Source organism: Aquila chrysaetos, chromosome 3 (assembly GCF_900496995.4).
Source record: "Aquila chrysaetos chrysaetos chromosome 3, bAquChr1.4, whole genome shotgun sequence".
Classification (NCBI taxonomy): domain Eukaryota; kingdom Metazoa; phylum Chordata; class Aves; order Accipitriformes; family Accipitridae; genus Aquila; species Aquila chrysaetos.
In genome coordinates, this window is record NC_044006.1 from 52,165,802 (window position 1) to 52,191,601 (window position 25,800).

The 25,800-nt window shown below is 46.8% G+C and overlaps 3 protein-coding genes across 10 annotated transcripts in view; 1 reads left to right on the plus strand and 2 right to left on the minus strand.

The window, feature by feature from the left end:
* Nucleotides 1-11,346, minus strand: part of LOC115339085 (probable acyl-CoA dehydrogenase 6) — a 98,723-nt gene extending 87,377 nt beyond the window's left edge. For both annotated transcript variants that reach the window (XM_030008445.2, XM_030008444.2), the window contains exon 1: nucleotides 11,096-11,346. In XM_030008445.2, coding sequence (XP_029864305.1) covers nucleotides 11,096-11,227 — 132 coding nt within the window. In that variant the 5' untranslated portion in view covers nucleotides 11,228-11,346. The remainder of the gene's footprint in view (nucleotides 1-11,095) is intronic.
* A 72-nt stretch (nucleotides 11,347-11,418) lies between these two features.
* On the minus strand, nucleotides 11,419-15,543 carry LOC115339087 (guanine nucleotide-binding protein G(I)/G(S)/G(O) subunit gamma-11). 6 transcript variants are annotated; one of them, XM_030008447.1, is made up of 4 exons: nucleotides 15,215-15,350; nucleotides 14,968-15,066; nucleotides 12,340-12,387; nucleotides 11,419-11,884 (listed from the first exon to the last, which is right to left on the minus strand). In XM_030008447.1, the coding sequence occupies exons 2-4, from the start codon at nucleotides 15,061-15,063 to the stop codon at nucleotides 11,759-11,761; spliced, it is 270 nt and encodes an 89-aa protein (XP_029864307.1). In that variant the 5' UTR covers nucleotides 15,064-15,066; nucleotides 15,215-15,350; the 3' UTR covers nucleotides 11,419-11,758. The 6 variants fall into 6 exon arrangements, with proteins under 6 accessions (XP_029864307.1, XP_029864309.1, XP_029864312.1 ...); XM_030008449.1 differs by having other exon boundaries at nucleotides 14,968-15,071; nucleotides 15,217-15,346; XM_030008451.2 differs by having other exon boundaries at nucleotides 11,750-11,884; nucleotides 12,340-12,391; nucleotides 14,968-15,071; nucleotides 15,217-15,543.
* Nucleotides 15,544-18,605: 3,062 nt separating this feature from the next.
* Nucleotides 18,606-24,884, plus strand: TFPI2 (tissue factor pathway inhibitor 2). 2 transcript variants are annotated; one of them, XM_030010443.1, is made up of 5 exons: nucleotides 18,606-19,032; nucleotides 19,148-19,327; nucleotides 19,763-19,942; nucleotides 21,207-21,380; nucleotides 23,767-24,884. In XM_030010443.1, exons 1-5 carry the CDS (start codon nucleotides 18,951-18,953, stop codon nucleotides 23,865-23,867), a joined length of 717 nt encoding a protein of 238 aa, XP_029866303.1. In that variant the 5' UTR covers nucleotides 18,606-18,950; the 3' UTR covers nucleotides 23,868-24,884. The 2 variants fall into 2 exon arrangements, with proteins under 2 accessions (XP_029866303.1, XP_029866302.1); XM_030010442.2 differs by having other exon boundaries at nucleotides 18,617-19,032; nucleotides 23,764-24,884.
* Nucleotides 24,885-25,800: the final 916 nt, after the last annotated feature.

The following is a 25,800-nucleotide window of genomic DNA, read 5'->3' on the forward strand; positions in this document are numbered from 1 at the left end:
GGTGGCGAGCCTGGACCTGCCCGCGGTCAGCACCCCAGTGGAAGAGGCAATCGTTCGATCTCCAATGACATCATGTGCAGAAGCAGAGGCAGTATGTGACTTAGAAGACCACAACAGGTTAAAAATAACCCCATCGCACAAAGATGATTTAACCACACAGCAAGCAGAAAAACATTCCCTGCAGTGCTAACCTTGCCTGCTCATACAAAGTTATTTAGTGCACTTTCTTCTGGCAATGAAAATCCAACATTACCAGCTTCTGAGGTCTGAAGTGATCTAGAGAGCAAAGCTGCAACCTACCGCTTCCTCTTTCAGGATGCGTCACCACCACAGGGTGAAGATTTCCCTACGTATACTAATTAAAACAAGGGGGATAGCCCTCACTCCTTCTCTTATAAAAACATACACGGTCTTACTAGTTAGGACTCACCTAGGAGATCTAAGTAAAAAAATTGACTCACCACTACATAAAGGGTTCTGTTAAGGCAGCAAATGTCCTAGATGCTGCCAAAACACTTCTCCCCTTTATATGAGTAAGGCAAGTCTCCCTCTTGCCCACAACATGGAAGATTTGGCATTCGGATACAATCTGCACCTCTTATTTTGTATTCACACTTGACTACCCAGCCAAACGTACGACACGACACCTGGGCAAATGACTGTCTACAAGAGTTGCCACTGAAGAATTTGGCCTATCTGAGTATGGGATTTGGGACTGGGCCTCAATGATGATATGGAAACTTCTGTACTCTGAGCTGTCATCAGACTTGCTGGGAGCAAGCCAAGAAAATGTTTTCCACAATGATACAGGGTTGAACTGAAAAAGTTCAATTTAAGTGTAGACATCCATTTCATGACCTTGTGAAAAACAGTTGGCAGAAAAAAAAAAGTCCTAAAAGCAGAATATCTAGATAATTAAAATAAAGAACAAAAATGAAGTCATTTTGACTTAAGCTTTTTAAAGCAGCATGATTCATTTTAAAAACCCCAAACCAACAAGCTATAAAATTATAATCTAGATGGCAGTTCCTTGTAAAGCCTCAATATTTTCAAGCCACCATCAAGATATTATAATAATAATGTGAGTGCAGCAAATGGAATATGGAGGAAACAGCAGGGAAAAACACAGTACTGAAGTATCTGTCTAACTTAAAACTTTACAGTTAGTAGCAATGAATCTAGACACTGTGGTCTAAACTTTCACATAAAGGTTTTAATTTCAGACAGCTTTGATTTCTTTCCATACTTTTCTACAATTACTGGAAACATTTTTTTCAAAACATTTTGTTACTCTACTTAGAATTTTCAATCTTGTTCCCCCCCCCTCCCTGCCCCCCGTGAAAACCTAAAATGAATGAGGAATTACCACACATATCCATGTCTTTTTTAAAAGCCTTTACTGCATTTGAAGGAAAAAATGCCCCCTAAGTTGTATAGTTGGTTTACTCTCCATCTCTTTTGATTACATTTTTCCCCATTATAATTGAGGACTAACAGGTCTAATCCAAAATGTGATTGATTTAGCCCATATAAACAAGCTCACTGATATCACCCCAAGCACATCCCATAGAGGAGAGATGCACAGACTGAAATTCATGGACTAAAAAGCAATCGCATAGAAGCCCAGGGTAAATGAACGGTATTAAACAGCAGGATGGGCTGTTCTTATCAGCATCTTTTTGAACGCTAAACAAACACCGCTGAGCAAGAAATGAGTGCTCGCGGGATTACTTGAAAAGAGACGGTAGGAAAGTCACTCTCGAAACTTCATCCTTCATTCACGAACTTTGAAGAACACACCAGACACTCATACACCAGGCAGGATGGTTGCCAATGCCCACCTCTTGAAAAGGTCCAGAAGACCATGCTCTGCTGTCTTTGCCCTTCAGTTCATTTTAGTCTCCCCAACTTTTCATGCATTTCATGTGCAGAACCCAACCGCTCTACATGGCACCTGCAGGACAAGATGTGACCAGCCCAGTGAAAACAACCTGCTGGATGAAAAGGATACTTCAAGCCAGCCGGGAGATATCAGTGAGAAGAAAAAAGAAAGCCAAGTCAAATACAACTATATTTTCTCCTTTTTTTTTTTAAAAAAAAAAAAATTCCACACCTAAAAACCTTAAACAAATGTTGAAAAGCAAAATAATGGTTCCACCTACCCTATTTAAATGAATTGCCAGTAACCTTGCCTTGGTGAGATTACACAGAGATAAGGTTAGGACCACACTGAAGTACCTGGCTCAGCATGGGCTCCATGGCAGGCACTTATGCTCACCACCCTCTTTTTCTATGGACTGCATTGCTGATTTTTTATTTTGCCTGTAAATGTACCAAGCACTTGACAGAATAAAGAGACACATCAACTGCATCACATATGTTACATATAACCAACCCCTCCTGAATCTACTCTGTGCACATGTGCGCATTTAGACATAAACACACACAGATTTCAGGTTGTTTAGCTTTCCCCTTTTCCCTTTCCCAATGGGCTGTACGTTAAGAATTACGGAAAAAAAAGTCATTCCAGCTTAGCACTATAAAGCTGGTTCAAAGGGGCAGGTAACATACCATCGCTAGCACCTCGGGTATCTTTAGGATACTTCTACTTCTCTGTTCATTGCTGCAAAGCAAGGGTGAACAGGCCTGGCTCACGTCTGGGTTTCTCCACTGCCATTGCACATAGCTGTGGCCAGAGCTGAGCTTCCAGAGAAGCTTTCAGTGGATTTAAAACCAATATTCAGTAGGCTCATATAAGAGAAAACCAGAACAATTTCCCGAGTGCTGGAAAATATATGGCTGAAATGGGAAGACATGTATCTAAAATTTATTAATTAGAGCACCACAATTCCTTTTTGTACCTTCAATTAAGCCATGCCACAGGCAAAAAAGGAATCATGCAATCTGCTACAGCACTGGGTACCAAAGACTGCGCTGATCAGCAAATACAGGAACAAGCTGTTACTAAATGAAATTTTCCCTTTCTCAAAGGGAAAAAAAATTAGCGGAGGGAAAAACCCTGTAACGTAAGAGTTGGCAGCATCTCATTATATAATAAAACATACCTGTCCTCATCTATTTTACAAAATCTGATTTTCAGAAACAAAAGCATGCACTTTATGATTATTCTGCAATTTTGCCTGGTCTACTCATTTGGTAGTAACTGGACACACTTCTGTTTAAATCAATTGCATTTCTTCCCTTTCACTGCAACACAGTTCCTCGCAACATACCTAATACATAAAGCAAAGCTGACTACTGGTTCAGAAATTTGAATACTGCAAGTCTTTTGGTGCCATACATCTGGCTACTTTTTTTACTTCAGGAAACAAAAAAACCCAAACCCTGAATCAACCACAAAGTTTCTGCCAACGCTTACCGAAAACTTAAAAACCTACAAGTCCACCAAGGAGTGCAGAAGCATGCGCTGCCCCTCCACCCTGTGCAGCTGCTAGGGCTTCTGGGAGCCCGACTGCTGGAGCAGAGGGCACACATCATCACCATACTAAGAAAATAAAAGATCCAGTCCAGGAGGAGCTGAGCCCAGCTTAACCTTTTCCTGAAGAATGAGATGCTGGAAGACCAGCTCCAGCTGGGGAGGGACCCACATGATCCTAGCCAACCCCTCCTCCCTCCCTATGTCCTTCTTCCCAGGACAGTTGCATAGGCAAATCCTCCTGTACAGACCTGAGTGACTTGGCAGTCCCTGCACGCTCCCAACCACAACCCCTTCAGCTACCCTATCCAAGAATATGGCAGAAAAGGGAAAGAAAAGGGAAGATCCCAACATTGCTTCCCACTCTGGACTTCAAGAACTGCAGCTACCATACTGAAATCTGTTCTCCAGCAGATAAGGATAGGAACACATTTGCAAAGCCTCCCAAGATCAGTTCTGTGTTTAGTTCCATGGAATTTCTCACCTTCTCTCCTTCAAGCCCATGCAGATTGTATTTTACTTAAGCTGCCTCTCTGCCTGTAATATCTACTGCATCTTCCATTCAACCATACCACAACGGGCAAAGCAATATGCCATCAAGAGCATTTCTCACTCAATACTCAACACCATGGGTTTTAAGCCATGTGGGGCCCTGTGTTCTTCTTGGACAAGAACCATGTGTGCATGTGATGTCATTGTGGGGGAAAAAATAGGTCAAAGAAATCCCCTTTCCCACCTCCAACCAGACATCGATTGACTGGGTTCAGACTCATCCACAGCAACCACAAATTCTGTTCAGAAGAAGCGTAATTCTTTCTATTTCGCAACAAAGCAACATCTCCAGGTGCCCTGTGAGGCTGTCCACAGCACCAACCCCCAGATTTTAATCTTATCACTAATCTTCCCATACACACAAATGACAACATATCTAAAAACTCCCACATGGGACTGTCCCAATCAACTTGGCCTTCAACAGGAGGGGTCATCCCCTTCCCCAGAAGGAACTAGAATGAGCACAAACCACACACTTTCACAATATAATGGGCAAATACCTTTTTTTTTTCCTGGCCTGGCATACAGGGAACCCAGAATTAGTGAGAACAAGTGAGTGCCGAGGGCATGGCTATTCCTAGGATCTGCATTCAAACCAGGGTAGTCCTACAAGAGCAAAAATGTGTGCCATGTCAGTCTAGGTGCTGATCTCAGACAAGCCTTTAGGATGGCTGGGAGGTCTGGCTACTTGTACCCAGTTGTGAAAGTGATGCAGAACTGAACAAGTGAAGCATTTTTTTTTTTTTTGCCCCTGCAACTCATACTTTCCAACACAGAGCTGAGGTATAGTGCAATGCCCACCAGAGGTTGGGATATTGGGGTTTGGATCCTGCTTTTGCCTCTAGGTTACATCCCTGCAGGAACAAAACAAGTTATATCACTGGGGCCCGCACCATCCCAGGCCACCTCTCCGCTGCAAGGTACTAGGACATCGTGGAATTATATGATGGGATCCAACTTCAAAGGCATGTGCCTCTGGAGTTTATCCATCTTTGCCATGCGCACACTGCTGCCCATCACAGGGCTCAGGACTTAACGCAGTACCTAGAAGTGCAACCTGAAAATTGGGTAACCATTGGAGAGATTGGCTTTGTTAACCAGTGTATCAAGAGCTGGCTGGGCTATACCATTCATCTGGACTGATGGATTTCCTTCCTCAAGTCATCTATCTCCATTAGCAGAGCTTCCAATGTTCACTGAAGCTTTTTCACCAACCAGGACCACAAGTGGCAACCAGAGTCTCCTGTCATACTTCTAGGACTTCCCAGTGCATCAGTGGGCCACACTCAGACAGGGACACCTATGCTGTCACACCTGCACCCAGAGAAGTAGTCCTGGACATAAGACATGGTTTACTGACTGCATCCAAGAGGCCCATATCATGACTGAATCCTTTATCTAAGCCAGAAAATACTCAGCCCTAGGAACTGATCCTAACTGTTGCTGCCCTCACCTTTTATTTGTCTTGCATCACTGAAAGAGAAAAAAACATTCTCTAGAGCTATTCAAAGAATAGCCATGCCAAACTGTAGATGGAGACCCACCACAGACCTGCAGTTTATGCCAGTTTATATATGTGCTGGCACTTAACCTATGCTCATCACCATATCAGCCAAGTACCTTGTAAATTTGGGGTGTCCTCACAGATTAAAACAGCTGACCTCATTGAAGGTCTGCTAGTTCGTAATACTGAATCATCAGCTAGAGATTTGGACTGGCATCTGAACCACAAGAAGCTTACACAGGATCTACTTACTGTATTGCTCCAGCATCATGTGAAATATTTTTATTCAGCATGTTCTAGTTCCTTCTGCCTTTTTTTTTTTTTTTTTTTTTTTTTTGTGGCTGGGAGAAAGCTAAACTGAAATAAAACATTCCACATTTCTCTCCAAATGAGGTGATTTTTCTCCAGGATTTTATCAGCTTCCCCAGGAAAGTTTGGTTTCTTCTCAGCAATAGTTGTGACAATGGGTCTGAGAGGACCCGCTCCCAAGAAACCCTCCCAAATCTGCCTGAAGAGCAGCTCCACTCTCAAACACCGCAGCACTTCTCCAACCCAGCCTCCTGTCCACAGCAGGTTTCGGTGATACTGACAGAGGAGAAAGAAGGCTCCTGGTGACAGACAAAATCCTGCCAGTTCTGCAGCAGTGCCAGAGACCAGACACCAGCAGGCATGGTCAAGGGTGCATCAGAACACACTCCACACTCCAGCCTTTCTGTCGTTTAGCTTTCACAGAGTACATTCCCCCCAGGCAGCCTGGCACGCGGCGCGGGCAGGGAGCGGAACGTCCATCACCGAAGAGCAGCTTCAAGTGCAACGACTTGGCTTCCCCACTATTCCCTTCTCCTTAGGGTCTCTGCATCTCACTATTTCAGACACTTTGGCACTTTCAGGAATGCAGTATGCTGCCCATACCGGTTTGCCCAATCTCAAGTTTACATGGCATATTTTGAAGGCTGCCATATATAAAATGGCAGATTGCAGATATAATGGCATTTCTGGAAATACATAAAATTATTAAGCTTGTCCTAACTTATTCCCACAGAGAAACTAATGCCCTTATTTTTTAATGAGAAGTTAAAAACTAGTCATTGAAACCTGTCTGAGGGAACGTACAGCTCAGGTGGTGCTACCAGGGCTAGTGACCAGGGATCTTTGCACAAGCCTGGCTGCATGACAGCAAATAATTTTAAGCACACCAAGTGTCCTGGAAATCTCCTCATGTAATCTATCAGTGTTCATCCATGAAATTCCATCTTCAAGGACTGGAGCTGAATGCAAGGCTTTCATGCTCCTTCTGAGCCCAAGCAGAGGGGAAAAAAAAGAAAAAGTCTCCTAGAAAGTCAAAGTCCAAAGCAGGGCTAGCTGAAATACAGACCAACTTTCAGAGCACCCTGACAGCTGGCTGGAAGATGTCACATTCATCAGTATGGGTACACAGGCAGGGGGAGAGATTTAACTGCACATTTCCAAGCAAACGTGACCTAAAAAGATTTAAGCAAAGTTACATTTTCTGAACAGTCATGGCAAAATCTGTTTAAACCCCAGACGTTTACTCAGTCATAAACTACTTATTAAGACAGGATTTTAGTTGTCAGAAGCGCATAACTATATTACCTAATCCATGCAGGTGTGACAATGATAAAGCAATATAATAGCTAGACCCAAGCCACAAAACTATCCCTTAAGCCCAGTTCTCCTACTAAAAGATGCTCATTGAAAAGTCTAACTAGATGCAGTGGAAAATTTGTTCTAACATGAATATAGGGCTGGAAAAAAATCCAATGTTTGGGCACAGCAACTGCAATCTCAGATGTATGCACTACTCTGACACTGAGTAACAAATAAGAGCATTGCTTATAAAATGGTCCTTCTTATTACAGCAGTATATCCCAGCTGCCCCTTCCAATAACAACAAAAATCAATTATGAAAATTTGCTCTCTGTTCAATTACCACCAAAAATTCTTGCCAGTAGTAAAGGATATTGTTTATCTATACCATCAAGAGAACTAGCCCCTAAATGTTTATATGATGTTTCTGTCAGACACAAGATGACAAAGCCTACTGCAAACACCCCAGAATCTGGGAATACATTTTGCTTCCCTTAGACAGAAGGGCACTCAGTGCAAAATCTGTGAGCCTTACTGATGTTACATTTTTTAACTGTCTCCTTCCTGAAACTTTTACTTCAGGTGCATGATAAATAAGGTTTTAAAATTACAGATGCAACTCGTATTTTGCAGATTCAGCTGTGTCTTTTCTCCCTCCCAATTTAGTGAGAAACTAACTTTTAAGTGATTTATTTGTAATACCAGCAACCTCCTATGCTATTCTGTTACTGGTTTTTATGATTTGCTACAAAGAGAAATAAACTAACTCCATCCAAGGTGCTCCAGTGGCAATGGTGGTCACCCTTCAGTATTTTGCAGAAGGTCAAAAAGAGCCATATTCTTTTGACAGCGAATTTACAGTAATTTTACTGGAAAGTTAAAGTGAATGTCAGTATTTAATTTAATAGATCCTGGATGCTCTAACATGAAGCGGCTTTAATTCTTGTAAAAATACATAATAAACAGAAACTCATGACATATAAGCCAAGAGTGGCAAATCAGGTAGCGGTGTCCTTTGGTGGAGTCTCACTGCCACAGGGGAAACCCCCCTTATCCTACAGAGATGTAACATAGTGTAACTAGACCAAGACACCACTGGATATAAAATGAAATCTCATTTCTATTACATGGAACTCCAGCAAAATATATGCCAATCCTTCCAAACCTATTTCCCAAAGCTTCTTACTACTAATGCCAGAGGAAAAGAAAAATGGACAGCATGTATATATCCTCTCTCTATATATATATGCATGCTGTTATGCATACACACACAGAGTAGGTTAAACCTTTTTCCTTCAAGCCAGTTATACTGTAATTTAATTACTGCAGCAAGCTGTAGGATACCAGTGCACTGCAAGCATTGTTCAACAAGTTAAGGAAAAGTTACGTTTTCGATTTCCAAGAGGAAGGGTGGCGACCTATGAAGTTGTAAAGGAAACCACTCACAGGGTTATTTCAATACCCTTGCTAAAAACAGCCCCCTGGAATTATACGAGTCTCTTCCTCATCCTGCTCAGAACAATTGGAAAATTACAGATCGTTTAAAATACGTTAATTTAACAGAGTAAAAAATAAAATTAATGGAGGCAAAAAAGTAACAGTTCTCACTTATGGAACTGCACTGCTCGTTTCTCCCATCTCTCTGGTAGCTGCGTCTGGATTCAGCTAGTGGAAAGAGTGCCCCAAATTACCTAACAGGTACACTTAAAACATATTACAGATCCTAAGTAGTCATTCTCTCCCAAAGACTTTAGTTTTCAGTTTATCCTAAAGTCACTGGGGCCAGGCTTAACTTAAGCCAAAATAAACATTGATTGCTAGAAGCCTTGGGGTGAACAACATCAGACTGGGTTTGACAAAAACTGGTGGGGTTTTTTTTCCCATATGATCAGTTAAAATCTAAAATAAATGGTATATAAGGATTTTGCAAAATACAGGATAATGATAAAATTGGGTTTATGTTTCTTACTGTAATTTCTTCTACAATATATTCATCACTGTGATTTATGTGATAAATGTAGCATCACATTCCCTCTTAGCTCATGACACAATTATCTGCACTAAACCCAGCAAGGTAGGGCATACTGTTAGCTGTACTTCAACAGGCATGGGGGGGGGGAATAAAAACAAGGCAGGGGGGCATTTGCATTTTTTTACAAATACATTGCGTCACACAGCAGAGCAGCAAACACTGCACCAGCAGACACTAATACAGCCACATCCCTTCCCCCCCCTTTCATATGATCCCTCTGTAAATACACAGCTGCAAACACCTGAGATACAAAACAACGTGTGCCTTAACCTATCCACACAAAGTAGGACTTCAGATCCAGATTACTGCCTTCACAAAGTCTGGCCTTGTCCTCTGGATTTCAGGACGACATTGATTTTTTTCACTAATCCAGTTGTAGTGCTCAGGCAGGTAACGGGGAGCAGTGTGCCAGGGAACAAGTTCAGCGGCCAGATGACTCCACAGATACACAGAGCAAAGGCTCACTCCAGACAGCTTCAGCACAAACTTGACGCTATGGTGCTAGCTACAAAATCCTGTACTATTAATCCAGGTGAGAGAAGAGGATTAATTTCCAAGTTCTTCTACTGATCCTTTCCATCACCTTATTTTTGCTTTGCGGAAGATGCAGGAATTTATAATGAATTAATTTCTTAAGAAACAGACTGGCCATGCATCGCTTTTCCTTATTGCTCAGGTTTCTTTTTTTATAACGCCAAAGATGAAACCACAACTGCTAAAGCTCAAGGATAACAAGCCTCATCTTAGCGATAGAAAACTTGATTAATTAAACAGCCTTCGGGATATCTTGTTTTAACACTGGAAGTGTGAAAGTTATTTCCTAAAAAGAAAACTGAAATAAAAATCACATGACTCAGAAGTAGTTCCACTATCTTCTGCCCACAGTGAACTGGGAAAGAGGTAAAATTTGGAAAAGGTTAAATTTATCCATGAGTATATAAGATTCCTCAGGTAATTTTAAAAAGCATCTATCAAAGATACAACAGCACAGCTCTAAAGTCACATAAATGTGTTAGTATTTGGCAATACAGTGTGTACTGCTTTTAAAAAGCTACAGCAGAGCACTGCAGCACAAACTAGGACTTGTAAAGTTAGCTACAGGTAAATGAGGGACGAATCCTTACACACCATAACGCCTACTTCTGAATGCACGTCCTGCTTGTTCATGTGTGGCTGCCACGATAATGCTGTTTACCCCTTGTAGTAGGTACTTAAGTTCAGCACTTTTCTCATCGGTTCATCCAGGCAGACTTCTCTCACACACAGGTGGCCCCAGCCCCCCCCCAACGTGCACCACACCAGGGCTTTCCACCTCCAAACCACCTAATTCTCTAACTTTGACAGGTGTGCTTACTTACACCACAGTCTTCTACAGGTGACACTGATCTCCCTGTTGGGAATCTACGGAGTTCACCAACACCACCACGACTTGCAGACTGTCATTTGGCATTCCATTAACACGTTACCTTACCAGAAGCGCCTCCTTCCCTCTTGCTTTATGGTTCAGTTTTACAGGAACCTCCCACTACTCCCCTCTAGAAAGAGCGCAATGACAAACGGGCTCTGTTCTGCCTTTTCTTCTGCTCTGCACCCACAGCCAGACCTTAACCCGGCGTTCTGCAGCGCGCGGGGAGGGACCTCCCGGCAGGAGCTCGCAGGGCAGCAGCAGGGCCCGGCTGTGGCACGCAGGGCCCGCTCCCCCAAACCCACCCGCTCGGCCCGCGGCAGCGCACGCAGCAGGGAAGCGTTTTGCTACTCGCCGTGTCACATGCGGGGGACGCATGGCGTCGTTTCGGACACCGGCAGGGGGGAGTTTACTTATTTAAGCACATCCCGAGCCGCTCCGGGCGGCGGGGCGGCCTTGCTCTCCCCACATGGGGCGGCGCGGCCGGGTGTCCCCCCGGGGCCCGCCCGCCGCGGGGAAGCGCCGCCGCTTGCCTCCCCCCCCTCCCCGCCCCGGTACCTTCCTGAGGGCCGCCCGCAAGTCGTGGTACTGCGGCGTGTCACCGACGCGCCCGCCGTGCCGCCGCCCCGAGCTGCCGCCGCGCAGCGCCGCGGCCAAGCGCGCCCAGCGCCGGCCGCCGCGCAGCGCCATGGCCGCCACCGCCCGCCCCGCTCCCCTCAGCCCCGCGCCGGCGAGGGCGAGGGCGAGGGCCGCGGCCTGGCCAGGCGAGCTTTAACGGCTGGTGCGGGTCGCCGCGACGGCCCCTGCACCGCCCTGTCCCGTCCCGTCCCGTCCCTCCTCCAGCTCCTCTCCCCCGCAGCAAGCCACGGCAGGCTCTCGGGTTACAGGCAGGTTTCCTTTAATGCCAACGAACAGCCATGAAGCAACCGATAAACGGGTGGCGAAAGCGGGTGCCGCGAAGCGAAAGGAGCCGTCCCCGCCGCGGGAGGAGGGACGGCTACGCTGGGGAGCGGGGGACAGCCGTCCCTGCCGAGCGACCGACGCGGGTCCCGGCTGCTTTCGGGTTGGTTTCTTTATTTTTGTAAGGAGAAAGAAAAAAAAAAAAAGAAATCCGCTCCTGTGCTCGTTCAACAAGGACCGGCGGCGGTGGGGACACGCTAGTGACTCCCTACAGGTACAACGAGAGTGTCTGCTCCGGTGGCAGGCGCTGGGTTCGTTTTCCTAAGCGATGACACAGCCTCCCTTCTCCTTAAAGGGGTTCTTGTCCTCGGGAACCCCCTTCACCAGCGGGTCCTCGCCCGACCGCTCCTCGATGTAGTTCTTGATCTCTTCGGAGCACTTGGACACCTCGAGTGAAAGAGCAGAGAAGTGGCTGCGTTACGGCCAGAGCTCAGCGTGCACATCAGAACAGCAAACCCGTGAATTCGCATCCTTCTTTCTCTTACTTACCTTCCCATCAAACATAAAAGATCTGACCACAAAGCCAGCACTAAGCACGTGCAGACTCGGCTTCCCTCCACTTTTTTAGAGCCCGGTATTCACAGAACATGTGAGTATCACTGGGAATGTATACGCCACTTGGAACAGCAGTTGCTGCATAGTTAAACTTGGGTTTTTTTCAATTTGCCAATATAGTTTTATTAAGCTGCGGATTGCACTCCCCCTCGGCATAAGCATGACTTACGGTCAATGGGTTCAGGATCAGTAAATTTCAATTCAATTTCAAAGTATTTATGACTTTATGTGTTTTTCCCAAACAAAACATTCAGTAATGATTTTTCAGTGGTAATACAAGTTCTCACCTTGCGGTTCTGTAATAGCAACCATGCGTCTTGAATGGGAGCAAAGACCTGGCTAGGAAAGACAATTTACTTACAGGTTACCTGGGGTTATTTTGAACAACTGTTAATAAAGCAGCCTGTTGTGTTATGAGAGAACATAATACGCATGACACTTTGCATGATATTCATAGTAAACTAGCACTGATGTAGGTACGTCTGCATAGAACCCGTCTGTGAAGAAGAAATGGGTTTAGTTTGTGTTCACTGAGGCAGGAGCACATGTAGTAATAGTGTCTGCGGAGCCTGAGGGTGCACAAGCAAATCCCACCAGCTGCAGAGGATCCTTGTCCACACGCATCTCTCATTTTCCTCCCCTGTGTCAGCAGAAACTGTCCTTAGGTGCTCCAATACCTGACATGTCTGAGGACACGCTCTCAGCTCCGTCCCCACCTCCTCCCTTCCTACCCGCAATCCCTGCAGAGGCACAGCAGTGCAGAGTCAGCAGCAGGAACCAGCTGTTGGCCAGGCCACTAGATGACTAGTATTTCTAATTTAAGGCCCCTTGCCGCCTTTGTTAATTATATTTTACTCCATAGGTAAAATTATGACAAGAGAACCAATGAATTTACCTGCTGTACCACAGACCAACAGAGCATGACCTGTGCAAAATTAAGCTTTAAGCCATCAGAAAGAACTCAAGACTTAATTCCCAATTAAACAGTGCATAAAATAAGGTCTAAACTACCTCTGCCTGCCTTACAGCAATGAAGAATTTGGACCTACAAATCCCATTACACATGCCTTGCTCTTCTGTGCCTCACAAACCCTGTTCATTCAAACTGGGGCACCTTTTGCCATAGTAAAGTTGTGCTCCAAGTATATGCAGGACCAGGGTTTGTTTTACTTCAGTCAGCACTATCAGGATCTTTTTCACATAGAAGACAAAAATGTCTGCTTAAATACACATTCAGACATTTTTATTCAAGAAATCATTCAAAAGAATATTTCCTCTTTGTGCTGTAAAAGTATAGGAAGGGGTCAAGAAAACTTTGGCTACACGTTTTTTACTTTCAGCGGAAACAGAAGCATGGCTTCTCCATTTCCCTGTCCCTGTAACACCCATTCAGGTAGCAGGGGACTGTGACAACTACAACACAGATTTCATTCGCACTGTGAAATTTCTGTTATAATGCACTGGTAAAATTGAGGATGTTGTCTGTGCTTTTCTACAGGTGATTTGAAAATACCCATTTCCCTAAAGTGATCAGGCTTTTGGTTTATTCCAAAAATGCAGGCAAGGATTTTAAATTATTATTATCATGAAAATCAAAAGCTGTACATCCTACAGAGCCTATTTCAGTTGCTTGGGAACTCTCTGAGGGATGATACAGGTATCTATAGTACTTGGATGTGGAGCCCTCAATACTGCTGGAGCTTTAGACTATACCATAACATCTACAATCACCAAACCTAACTGACAGCTAAAACGTAACTGTGGCTTGCTTATTTTTGGGGCTAAACACCTAGACCTGCAATGTAATTAGGGTGACTAATGCCACCGATTCCCACATATAAATGTATTTATAACTAGAAACGCTAACTGGAAGTGTTTATTTAGATGTAGTTTGCTTCTGCTGGCATGCAGAATAAAAAAGATAAGAAAAAGAATGTTAGTTTTATCACGGAGCAAGATCAGTTCTGCACGTCTTTCATCTATCGAAAACGTGCAAAAATACGAAAATCTCACTGGAAACTACTTCACCTGTGGAAAGGAACAATCAGTGTAAATGGCTAGAAGTACAATGTTTCTGTGGGACAAGGCTGGGTGGATCACGGCTCTGCACCAGCAGTCCTGTGGCCCCTGCCCTCTCCCCGGGCACTGCACAGCAGGTGAAGCGGGGGAGCGGTGCGGGGGGGAGAGGGCGGCCGTAGCCGTGCCACTTCTCCCGCAGCCCCGCCGGCTGCGGTGCGGTCCCGGACGGGACGGGGAGCGGTGCCGCAGCTGGGCTCCCGGCCGGCACACCACCCCCTCACCCGGCACTGGCAGATCCCAACGCCTTTTACGGAGGAGGGGAACCGAGCTCGACGCGCCCCTCCCTCGCCGGGCAAGGCTGCCTTGTGCTGGCACCGGGCTCCAGGGACTGGCCAGAGAGGGGAAGCCAAGGGGTGCCAAACGCAACGGGAACAGCCGCAGCCGGCGGGCCCGTGCCGGCCCCTCGGGGCGCTTTATCCCGGGGGCGGTGCGCCCCTTGCCCCTCGCTCCGCAGCCACCGCCGCGAACGACCGGCGCTCCTACGCGGTGCCGGCGGTGGTACGTCGCCAGCGCCGCCGCCGGTCCCTGCCCCAGAGGGGGTGTCCGGACCCGTCGGGGCAAACTGCGGTCGTACCAGAAGAGCCGGGGCTCTCCCGGAGAGCGGCTCCCGCAGTCCCGCTGCCCCTGCCTTCGCCGGGCCCGCCGCGGCGGGACGGGGCGCTCCCGCTCCGCGCTGGGCTGCCCCGCCCGGCCCCGCCGCCCGCCCGACGTGCCCCCCGGGCGCCGCCTGAGCCCCCGCACCCCCGCCCGGGGAGTAACGGGCTTCTCGCCGCTCCGGCCCCGCCGTCCGCCCCGGCGGCCGGGCAGCCTCGGGCCCCTTCTCCGCGGCCACTCACCGGCTGCCTCTCCAGCTTGACTTCTTTCCGGAGCTGCTCCACTTCCATTTTCAGTTTGTCCTTCTCGCTCAGGTCCTCGATGTTGATGGCTGGCATCGTCTACACTGCCAAAGCGCCGAGGGAAGGAGGGAGGAGGACAAAAGGTTACCTCTGGGCAGCCAGGGCGCCGGGGCCGGAGCCCCCGGGCGGGCGCGGAGCGGCGGGGCGGTGGGACGGCCGCCCCCGGCCCGCCCCCGGGCTCACTCACACGGTGCCGTTCGGGCTGCTCCGCTGCTCGGCGGCGGCGGCCGCCGCTTCCTCTCCGGCGCGCCTGGCACCCCTTCCCCGCGCCGCTCCGGCCTTTAAACCGCCACGCTAATCCCCCCGAACCGGATTAAAACCCTCCGCCCGCCCCGGCCCCGCTGCCGCGGCGTTGACACGGGCGCTGCCCGCACAGGGAGGGTCCGGCCGCCCCGGCGCGGCCCCCGGGAAGGGCGCTCGGCCCCGCCGCATCGCCCCGGGCCCCCGAGGGGCAGCCGGTGGCAGGAGCGGGGAGCTGCAGCGACCCTCCTGTGGTGGCCTCTGCCTTCCCCTCCCTCTCCGCCACCACGATGGGGAAAGGCAGCGAGGCCGGCTGGGGGTTTTGGCCCAGCAGTGAGCACTTTCCTCCCCTGCCACCTCCTTCTGCCCTGCCTGGCCCTCGCGATGATTCTTGTTTGCCTGTGCCACCGGCATCCCTGGGCTCTGTGCTCCTCGGCCCAGCAGTTAAGGCAGCAGCAGGTGGTTTGCACGGGCACGTTCCTCCATACTTGCGCATTACAACTATGAATGGACTGGACTAAAGTTGGTAGAGTGGGGAAGGAACCGCTCTCAGGTCAAGTGTCCTGGCAGGCGGCCAGCCTGTCAATGGCAGATGTAGCAATGTGGGTAGATACATCTGCAAAGCAGAATTGCATCTCCGCGCGAGAGGGCTGTTGTGTCCGGCATGCACTGAGCGTCTCTAGAGTCATGGAGTTACGATGGGTGCTGAGGATGGAGCACTCCCTGTAACAGAAGTGATGGGTTCAGAAGACACAAGAAGAAGCTAGGAAACTCTTCTCCCGTGGTTGCATATACTTTTGAGGTCTAGACCCCAAATAGGGTGCCATGCTCTTTGGAACGTGGTCATCCCTCCATGCATGTTTGTACAGCACCTAGCATCTCTGATCGTAGCAGCTGTTTTCCTACAATACTAGTGGAGGCAGAATTCAAGACCCTTTACACCAAACAAAGCTGCAGGCCATTAAAATGGGCCTGTATGAGTCTTTCTGTTATCTGGCACTTCAAAGGTCCCTACAGGCAGTCGCTCTTCCTTTCCACCTCTGGCTTCTCCCCTTAATGACACTCCTTTCTCCTCCTCTCTCCACTCACCAGATGTAAGCAGCTGTCAGCAGTATGCAAGAGGTACATCTTTCTTCTCCAGTGCTGCTCCAATAGTGTTCTTGGGGTTTGTATTTGTTTTATTTTAGCCAGGTCATTAAAATCAGTTCCTCTTTGCCTCCCTCTGGCTATTATCCCCCCCTTCGCAGCTGTGGTATGCAACTTCTACACCCCCGTAATCTACACTGGCAGCTGCAGCCCCAAACCCCACCAGCTGCTGGTCTCTCGGCCAGTCAAAACAGGTGGAAGGAGCTGGCCGGCCAGGGTCCCAGGGGAGCCAGGGCTGTTGGTGGGAGCAGAAACACTGTGGTGCGGAGAGGTAGAGAGCGTGTGGTGTGGTGGTCACAGGCGCAGGGTGCGGGAGTGATCTGAAGGTGGGCTCCGGCACACGGTTAACATGGTTAGGGGTGGGAAGCACAGTTGCAGTTTGGTATTGATAACCCTGCAGTGTTAGCCTGCAGTAAGCTGCCTGCTGACATGACTAGCTCTGCTGATTGCAGTTCGTAAAGGACTTTCTACCACTTGCTATGTTAACTTTTACTCCAGTTCATATATTTTTAAAGATACCTACCTAATCTAAGTGAACTTCTTTGCTGTTATAGCAAAGGAGCAGCTGAATAAATACTGCACTGTGCGGCAGCATTGATGGATACGCGGGTTTAGCTCAAACTTTGATTTGTATGTGTGTGTGCACAGAGGAAATGGAAAATATGGAAAATGGTATTTGCATGACAGCATTCATATTGCTGCTATTGTTTAAAGTGGTATTTCAATGACTGGCTTTGCAATTCCAACAAAATCCAATGAAAACTAAAGGACATCAGTCTAGTCACATTAAAATCACTTGAGAGTTTTCTAATGTTAGAAAGATGGCCTTTTGATTTTTTCTGGAAATAGAAAATGTATGTTGTTTGTTTGCTTGTTTGTTTATGCTTTCCTACTGGAGGGACATAAGCGTTATTGCTGTGCTTAATAAGCTGAACAAACCCCCTAAAAATGGGGACACCTGTTACTAACAGTTGTAGCTGTAAGATTCTAAAACATTGCTGATGTGTCCCATGGTGATGCCCTGAGCTGTACCAGGGTTTTTTTTTTTTTGTCACTAAGCACCCACTTATCCTTTGGCAACTGGAGATTCTGAAAAACAGGAACAGTGCTGAAAAAGGAGGCAGAGAGGTGCCATGCGTATCCTCTCAGAAGCCTGGAGGTGGGGTAGGGATTAAATTTGCTCCTCTTTCTTGCCTTTATGAAAAATAAAATTATGTCAGAAAACTGGGTCGTAATCCTCCGTGATCTAAGAAAAGCACAGAACCCATGGACAGAAAGTCAGTTCCTGAGATAATCAGGGTGCTATGAAGTTCCTCCTCCTTACAGCCCATATGGCCTGTGGCTTCTTTCCTGCAGGCCACAGATTTCCAGAGCCCTGTATCGCAATCCCATTGATGGCAGCGCCTGCCTGAAGGACTGGGGCCCAACACCTTTGCTGTAAAGGGAGTGGAGCACAATATATCAGATTAGTTTATTGTTATCTATAGAGAGCACGCCTAATTTGCAGCCACTCTTATCTCTCTTACTGTATTAAATCTGGAGTAAACACTAATTAATGTAACGGCTCTAATAGGTTAGAAAGTATGCTGTTTGCTGCTCACCCCCTCTTCCCCCAGATCACACTGGATTGCCTGGTGGGGCTAAAATCTACAGAATAAGACAAATCCGGATATTTCCTGAAATCGAGCTCCCTTTGAACTAAGCCAGAGGTTTCATCCATTCAGCCCCTCGGGTTTCCCAGGAGTCCGGGCCCACTGGCATTGCCTCGGTTTTCTCAAGTTCGTTAGTGTTACACGCAACGGTATTGAACCAGGAACACGGGCTGATTGGTGTTATCTCTACTGGCACTCGCTGTGCGGCCTGTGCTTGACCCGGCGGGATCAGGCCGTGCCCGAGGCTCCCGTGTTCGATTTCCAGGGTCCTGCCGCCCTCTGCCCGGAGCTTCCAAATGGGGAGCGGCCGCCGTGGGGGCCCGGGCGAAGGGGGAGAGGACTTTCGCTAAGTGACCCGTCCCGGATTTCGCCGTGATTAACAGGAAATGCTCTTCGAGCATCATCCCGTAATGTGAAGGCGGGGGGGGGACGGGGGGGACGGGACGGGACAGCCGCGACCCCCGGCCAGCTCCGCGCAGCCCCGCGACGGAGGCCCCTCCGCCGTGGGCGGCGCAGCCCGACGGCGAGCCGGCCCCGGCGACGCCCCCCACCTGCCCCCGGCTGCGCCCCGCGGCCGTGGCCCCCCCCCGACGGCGGCGGGGCGGGGGGCTGCCCGCGCCCCCCGGCGCTCGGGCTTCACGCAGGCGTGCAGCCTGCCGCGCCCCGGTGACGGCCGGGTCACCGGGGACCTGCTGCCCCGCTGAATCAGCCCTTCCCCTCCCACCACATGCGCAAGGAGGGAGGCGGCCCGGGGAAGCCGTCTCGGCGCATATAAAGCGCTGCCGGCGGGCCGGGCAGCGCCGCTCGCTCCCGGGACCCCGCTGCCACCCGCCCGCCCTCTCTCCCTCCCTCTCTCCCGTCCGTCCGCCCGCCCGCCGCCGCGACATGGCCGCCGGCCGCCGCCTCCCGCTGCCCGCGCTGCTGCTGCCGCTGGCCTGCGCGGCCCTGGCCCCGCGCACCCTCACAGGTAGGAGCGGGCGCTCGGCGAGACCCCGCGGGCGGCTGCGCGGGGCCGGGGCCGGGGCCGCGGCCGCCTCCGCCGCCGAGGTGGCTTCAGCCCCCGTCGCTGGTGTCTCCCGCAGAGAAGCAGCGCGCCTGCCTGCTGCCCCCCGATGACGGCCCCTGCCGCGCCCTGGTGCCGCGATGGTACTACGACAGGTACACGCAGAGCTGCCAGGAGTTCACCTACGGGGGCTGCCACGGCAACGCCAACAACTTCCTCACCCTCGACGACTGCGAGAAGAGCTGCTGGACCATCAAGAGTGAGTCGGGGGACCGGTTCCCCGGGGCGGCCCCCGGGCTGGCAGGGGGCTGGAGGGGGCCTGCGGGAGCACGGGGGAGGCTGCGCCGCTTGCGGGACGCTTCGCGCCCGCCCCGTCTGTCCCTGCTGCTCGCTGCAGCTTCTCGCCGATGCCGGTTTTACGCAGAGAAGCCGGGGAGAGCCGTCTCAGAGGTGACATGCGGAATTTAACTATTAATATTTTAAATGTAATTTAGTATTACACCTAGTTGCTAATTAATGCATCAGATTCCTCCTGTAAATCTTATCCCACTTTATTAAAGACTGCAGGTACTGGGACAAGCTGGGACTTGCCTGTGACCGCAGTAATAGCCTTTTGTCTCCACTTACCGTGGTGTTCAGTACAGGGAGCATGAAGGGTTGATTTTACAGAGGATGAAATTTTTTTTGTTTGCAGAAGTGCCCAAATTATGCCGGATGGAGGCTGATGCAGGACCTTGCAGGAGTCATCTAAAAAGATACGCCTTTAACTTGAGCTCGATGAGGTGTGAGGAGTTCATCTACGGTGGCTGTTATGGAAATGGCAACAACTTCAGAGATTTGCAGTCTTGTGTGGACCACTGTCTGCCAGAGAAAAGTAATGGTTGTTCCAAATTTTTAATAAAATAGATGGTTTGAAAGCGATATGAAGATGATATTTTATTTGATATTTTGCTCTGGATATCCATAGAGTGGTATCTTTGAAGACTTCTGTGAAGCAGATGTTTATATTGTCTGCAGACTTTCAGGTGTCATTTCTCTCTGCTGTTACTGAAAGAGCAAAAATGCTGTGTTAGTTTAACAGTGACCTTAAATATGCCCACAGCTACACCCAACCGATCTCTTGACTTCTAGAGAGCTGTACATGCATAATCTGAAGGGAAATAAGGTTGGAGATCTGTGTTGAGGCAGATGTATGGGACGTGGCAGTCATGTTTGGGGCAGTGATACTGTAATATAAAGCAGAAGGGCCTTTCTAAAATTCGGGCCTGAGAGATGGTGTTAGGTGGCTTGGAGTTTTGGCACTCGCCAGCTCAACTTCTGATAAAAGTTTTTTGCCTGACATGACTCTTCACTGTCTCTCCATACGAGCTTGAAAGAAGAGAGGTGGTAATTATGAGCAGGTGACTATAGCTAAGTGTTGTCATAAATATCAGGTTAATATCCAGTGCGAGGTAGGATCTTGGAAGAAGAGAGATCTACCAGAATGTATAAAAGCTGTCACTGCCTAAGCTTTATTAGTGCTTGATGAGACAGTTATTTTTGGCTGATGACAGATTGTCAGCATTTCTTAGGTGAGTGCTGAATTATTTTTAATTTCTTTGTTGCACATCCAATAAATTGATAAAAGGTTTCCACCAAGAAAAGTAAAATTTGCTTGAGGTAAAATGAAATGTGATTCTTATGAGGGAAGTGGTGGCGTTTGTACTTTTTGCTGCAAGCAGGCAGGATTTGCTGGCAAAATCATAGCAAGGATAAACAAAATAGTGCCTTTTTCCTCTACAGAGGTAGTTCCACTAGAATTGTTATATTCCTATATATATATATTGAATAAGACTTCCGGCCAGACTATGTAAATATCTTGGCTGTCATATGGATGGAACCACAAATGGGAAAAGCTGATGAATTTCACTAGTGGGATAGTAATCCTATTTTCTGGGACTGTCTGTTGCTTTCTCAAATTCCTAACTCACAGGAATAAGATGTAGTAAGTCTCTGAAGTCATCGGTAACAGTCATGTCAATTGAATGGGAACAAGGGCTGTTTAGCCACAAAATTTGTTGCAAGGTAAATTTTAAGAAGCCAGGCATAGAGATTACATTTATGTGATTTGTCTTTCTCTCTCTTTTTTTTTCCTCAAGCTGGTCCCTTGCTATGCTATAGCCCAAAGGATGAAGGACTGTGTTCTTCTTCTGTGCCTCGCTATTACTATGACAGTAAGACTAAATCATGTAAGGAGTTCAAATACACCGGCTGTGGTGGAAATGCCAATAACTTCGTTACTGAAACAGATTGCTACAATGTCTGCAGAAAAGGTAAGAGTTTTTTGTATTTTGTCAGTCACAAGCAGATAAAGCAATCCAAATACCAGTAACAGGTGTTCAGTGTTATTTTACTCACCTTGGCTTGCTACAAGCGTATGCTTTTTGCATTTTGGACTCAGTGTTTTCAAAGGCAGGCAAAACTGAGATGCAACACTAAATCCTTCTGACAAGAACAGTGTGATGCGAGGTGGTTACACCAGTTTTTGAAGTGTAGAGCAGGGCATGCAAAAAGACTAATTAACTTCCTAGAGCCCACAAGAAATCGGTGTTTAAACTGTTCAGTACCAGCATGGACACTAATTAAGGTATCATTTTCTTCTAGATATTTTTAAGTAGGATTAAAGTGAGTTGTGAAATCAATTTACTTTTTTCCTTCATGTTTTCAGCAGTTGACATCCTCCCTTGATTCCCTGGTGCCTGTTCCCATTCCCCACTCCCATTACCAAAGATTTCTGCCTCAGCAATTGTGCTAAGTCAACCATTTCTGTGGCCGTGGGGGCAAGGGTTGGGAATGATAATTGATTTTTCTTAATGGTTTTATTCAAATCAGCTACTGGCTGTGCTTGTAAGTCAAAACAGTTGTGCTTTTTTACCTGCAGTCATACGTTCATGCCAGCTATTGCAAGTTTTAATACTCTGGTTTAATTCATTTGATATGTAAATCAATAAGAGAGAGAAAAGCATAATTATATGTTGATCCCCAGAGCACTCAGGAAGCAGACACAGCACAATACTTAAAAAATTGATACTAACGGGAAAAAAATTTAAGGCTGTATCTAGCACGTACATTGCCTTTGAAAATGAAAAAAAAAACCCCAAACCAGTCAAAAAGTAGCTTTGTTTCAAACATGAGATATATACAAAGTCCGGGTACTTCAGTATTTAAGATGTATAGTCAGAAGGCTTAAGTCAGGAGATGATTCTTCAGTTCTGGGCTGGAAATCCAGGGCTGGGGCAAGGACTGCACCCTGAGCACAGTCCTCAGAAGTAAAAATATTGTCTGCCAGTTAGTCATGACAGTAATATTTCTGTGGGTGACAAGTCTGAGTGTGTCTCTGCCATTTTAGTTTTATAAGAGAGCCTTTAATAGCATGCTAAGTCTATCTGAGATGCTCGTGATTATCTAATTTGCATCTATTACTACCTGGGAAATGGTAGGGCCAGGCTCCAGCCTAAGTGTGCAGAGAGAGAGGAGGAAGGAAACTGCCTCGTCAGCGTCTCACCTCCGTGCTCTGCCCCTGCCCACACCCAGCCAGAGCCACCTGGGGTTTTTCCCTTCCTCACTCTTTTCGTGGAAGAAAGGAGTAAGGAAATGCTGCCAGTCTCCTAACTAGAGCACCAGATAGCCAGATAGTAAAGGGTCGGTTATAAGCTTTTTCACCAACTTGTGGATTTCACAATGCAGTAAGGCTTGGTACAACCAAAGCCCATAGTTAAAGGCATAATTAGTACTAATTAATGTTGTGCTATACATATTCATTTCTGTAGCTTGGGAGTGTACAGGAACATTAAGCAAATCTTTCAGGCAACTTAAGCCACTCCTCTCCCGCTCCCATAATTCCCTCCCCAGCATCTTTCATGTTACCTTTTGGAGTCTCAAGCTGAATTCAGTTGACCTTCCCTGTGCAAATATACAACTACTGTTGAAATTGATCTGTAGGTTTTGGAGTGAAAAGGTTTCTGATTCATTTCATTAAAAAAAGTTTATATTGGAAAAGAAAATAAATATGTTGGGGTGACAGCGAAGGACTGGGAACTGGCTACAGGGGCTCTGCGAGCTGGTAAATAGGTAGCATAAAGACAAAGATTTTCAGTCAAATTTGCAAAGTACTTGTTTTCTGAACTGCACTCACACGTTTCATACAGCCTTCATAAGCATTTCTGGAGATGACCCCGACTGTCTTTGGCCACTCTGCAGCTTCTTTGTGAAACCCAGTTCTGTGCAGAAACCCAAAGCATTTTACCTTTTCGTCTCCCAGAACCACTGGTTACATTTATAGTTTACCCCACTGTTGTTCAGAGAAATGCAGTAATAGCTTTTTTTTGGTTTTGGGTTTTTTGTTTTTTTTTTTGCAGATAGAGCAGTGTGTTTACTTCCGTTCTGCTGTCACTGCAGGACAGCTAGAAAAGACTTTGATGCTTGCTCAGGAAAAAAGCAGCAAAGTAGGACTCCAGTGCCAAAGGTGGACACATTGGAGACCTTACAGTGTGTGAGAATAGGGTGTCCAGAACACATATTACAGTTTCTGATATGTTTCTTATTATTGGATTAACTGCTTAAACAGCATAACATGAAAAAAAACCAAACCAAACAATGAAGAGTAGTAACAGTTTTGTCATACTCTTTCCCTAACTGCTTCCTTTGTTTCCTTAGCAGGGACTCAGAAACCAAGAATCAACAAGCCAACAAATGTATTCCGCAGAAAAATGATGAGAAAACTGATTAAAAAACCTCAGATGTATAACCCGAAGTCTTAAAGCTGATGTGCACTTGGATGTTTGAAACACCTTTTGATTCCACTTTCTTCTTTTGTAAGATAGTTTCCACACAGTTTTATACACCGACATAGTTCTGTCTTTCAGAACTGCTTTTTACTTCCAACTTACTTTTTATAAAGAACTGCATTTAATAGAAGAAGGATGAACCTAAGTTTGGTTCTTCTGCTCTGTTGTCTTTGCAGTAATACTTTGGCAAAGCCAGGTATTTAGATTTCCATGTTTTTATGGGTGAATGTTACTACTGCCTTGGGATAATATTTCAGCTGTTACAAATCAATTAAGATTTGAAAAATCATTTGTCTCTTAGTAAAACTAAGGAGAGTACAAAGCTAAATGTCTACCATGGATTTTTTTGGCATCCTCTGCTTGCTAAAGAAAAGGAACCTTTCAAAAGTGTGTTTAGAGGTTTATTGCCCTGCCATTTTACACACTTTGGTACTATCATTAAGGAGACTGTCCTTTACGGTTATGTTGATAGTCAAGGCCTTTAGAAGCCTTCATAATAGTAAAAGAAGTATAAACTTAAATCTGGCTCATCCCACAAGAGAAAATTGGGAATAGGGATACTTTGGTAAACACTCTGACAAAGGCAATGAATAAGCTGCTGGAGTATTAAAATGAAAATGTACCCATTACTTTTTCATTACATTTGAAATTTCTGCTAAGTTACACTCCAGATCCTCGTATGGGATAAATCAGCATATTTGTATTGATTTTAATGAAGCTATGCTGATTACATCTGCTGAGGATCTTGATATTTGTGTTTATACGGTGGCTGTTAAAGCAGAAAAGCAGAAGCTTCTGCAAATCTCGTGTAATCCCTCTTTTGAGGCACTATTGTATTTCTTATGGTAGATTATGCCTATGGTGATATTATTGCACCTTCTTTTATGTTTTGTATTTAAGCCATGTCTGAATTTCAATTAATTTCACCTACGATATTTTCTAAATATGAATTCATAAGTAATGTTAATAAAATGGTTTTGGGGAAAAAAAGGAGAGCTTGTTTTGTCATTATCCTGAATTAGTTATATACACCAATATGTATAGTGGAACCTATTATTTACTAATTATGACTCTAGCAGAGTTTAGTTGTCTCTTAAATCATTTCCTTACGCTAAGGTCTTCATTTGAAGAAAGCCAGTAAATTGCAATGATGTCATTCATCCCCAGCAGATTTTATGGCTCGGCTGGCTCTCCCTAAAGAGCTGCTCTCAAAGGGGTGCTTAGTTAAGCTGATTGCTGCTGGGTCTCCTGTTTGATGTTGCACTATCTACCTGAAGAGCTTTTGTGTGGGTAGCGGGCTATTTGCTTGAAATGACACTGGCTTTCAGTTAGAAAAATTCAGGTGTGTGCTTTATCCCCATTTTGGAGAGGAAACATGATGGGGAAACTAGTCAAGACTGGCTTTTCTTAGTGATTTACCTCTCACCGCTGGATTTTCAATTAAAGCAGTCGGCTGTGCTTGCCATAGTCTTTCTACCACTTCATTTCTGGCTCTTGATCTCAAAAAAACACCTTGTTTCAATTAATCTATTGCTTAGTGCAGATGAATGAGCACACTCTGTGACAGAAAATTGCAGGTAACTAGTGACACAGTTTTGAGTGGTTGTCCCATACCAAACCTCTTCTCTGGTAACCAGCCTTCAAACAGAAACCTGGTCAGTCTAACCTCCCTGGGGGAGACAGGACATGCTACCCATGGACCCTGCCTATGTCCCTTCCCTTGGGCTGTGAATTTCGGCCATGCTGCTTAGAGCAGCAGCCCAGAGTGTCCATCTGAATATTTTTTCACACCTAGCACTGTCATTTGGGGGACCCCAGCTGCATTTGTTGCAGATTTCTAACCATGGCTTAAAAAAACCCACAAGCCTGTTTTGAAGTCAAAGTTCAGTTGAAACACTGTTTTGAA

Coding starts and splice junctions, on each gene's coding strand:
- LOC115339087 (XM_030008447.1), bottom strand. CDS start 15,063: ATGCCAGCCATCAACATCGAGGACCTGAGCGAGAAGGACAAACTGAAA. Junction 12,388..14,967: donor TCAAGCTGGAGAGGCAGCCG/GTGAGTGGCCGC, acceptor TTTCCTAGCCAG/GTCTTTGCTCCCATTCAAGA. Junction 11,885..12,339: donor TGCTATTACAGAACCGCAAG/GTGAGAACTTGT, acceptor CTTTCACTCGAG/GTGTCCAAGTGCTCCGAAGA.
- TFPI2 (XM_030010442.2), top strand. CDS start 18,951: ATGGCCGCCGGCCGCCGCCTCCCGCTGCCCGCGCTGCTGCTGCCGCTG. Junction 19,328..19,762: donor GAGCTGCTGGACCATCAAGA/GTGAGTCGGGGG, acceptor TTTTGTTTGCAG/AAGTGCCCAAATTATGCCGG. Junction 19,943..21,206: donor CCACTGTCTGCCAGAGAAAA/GTAATGGTTGTT, acceptor TTTTTCCTCAAG/CTGGTCCCTTGCTATGCTAT.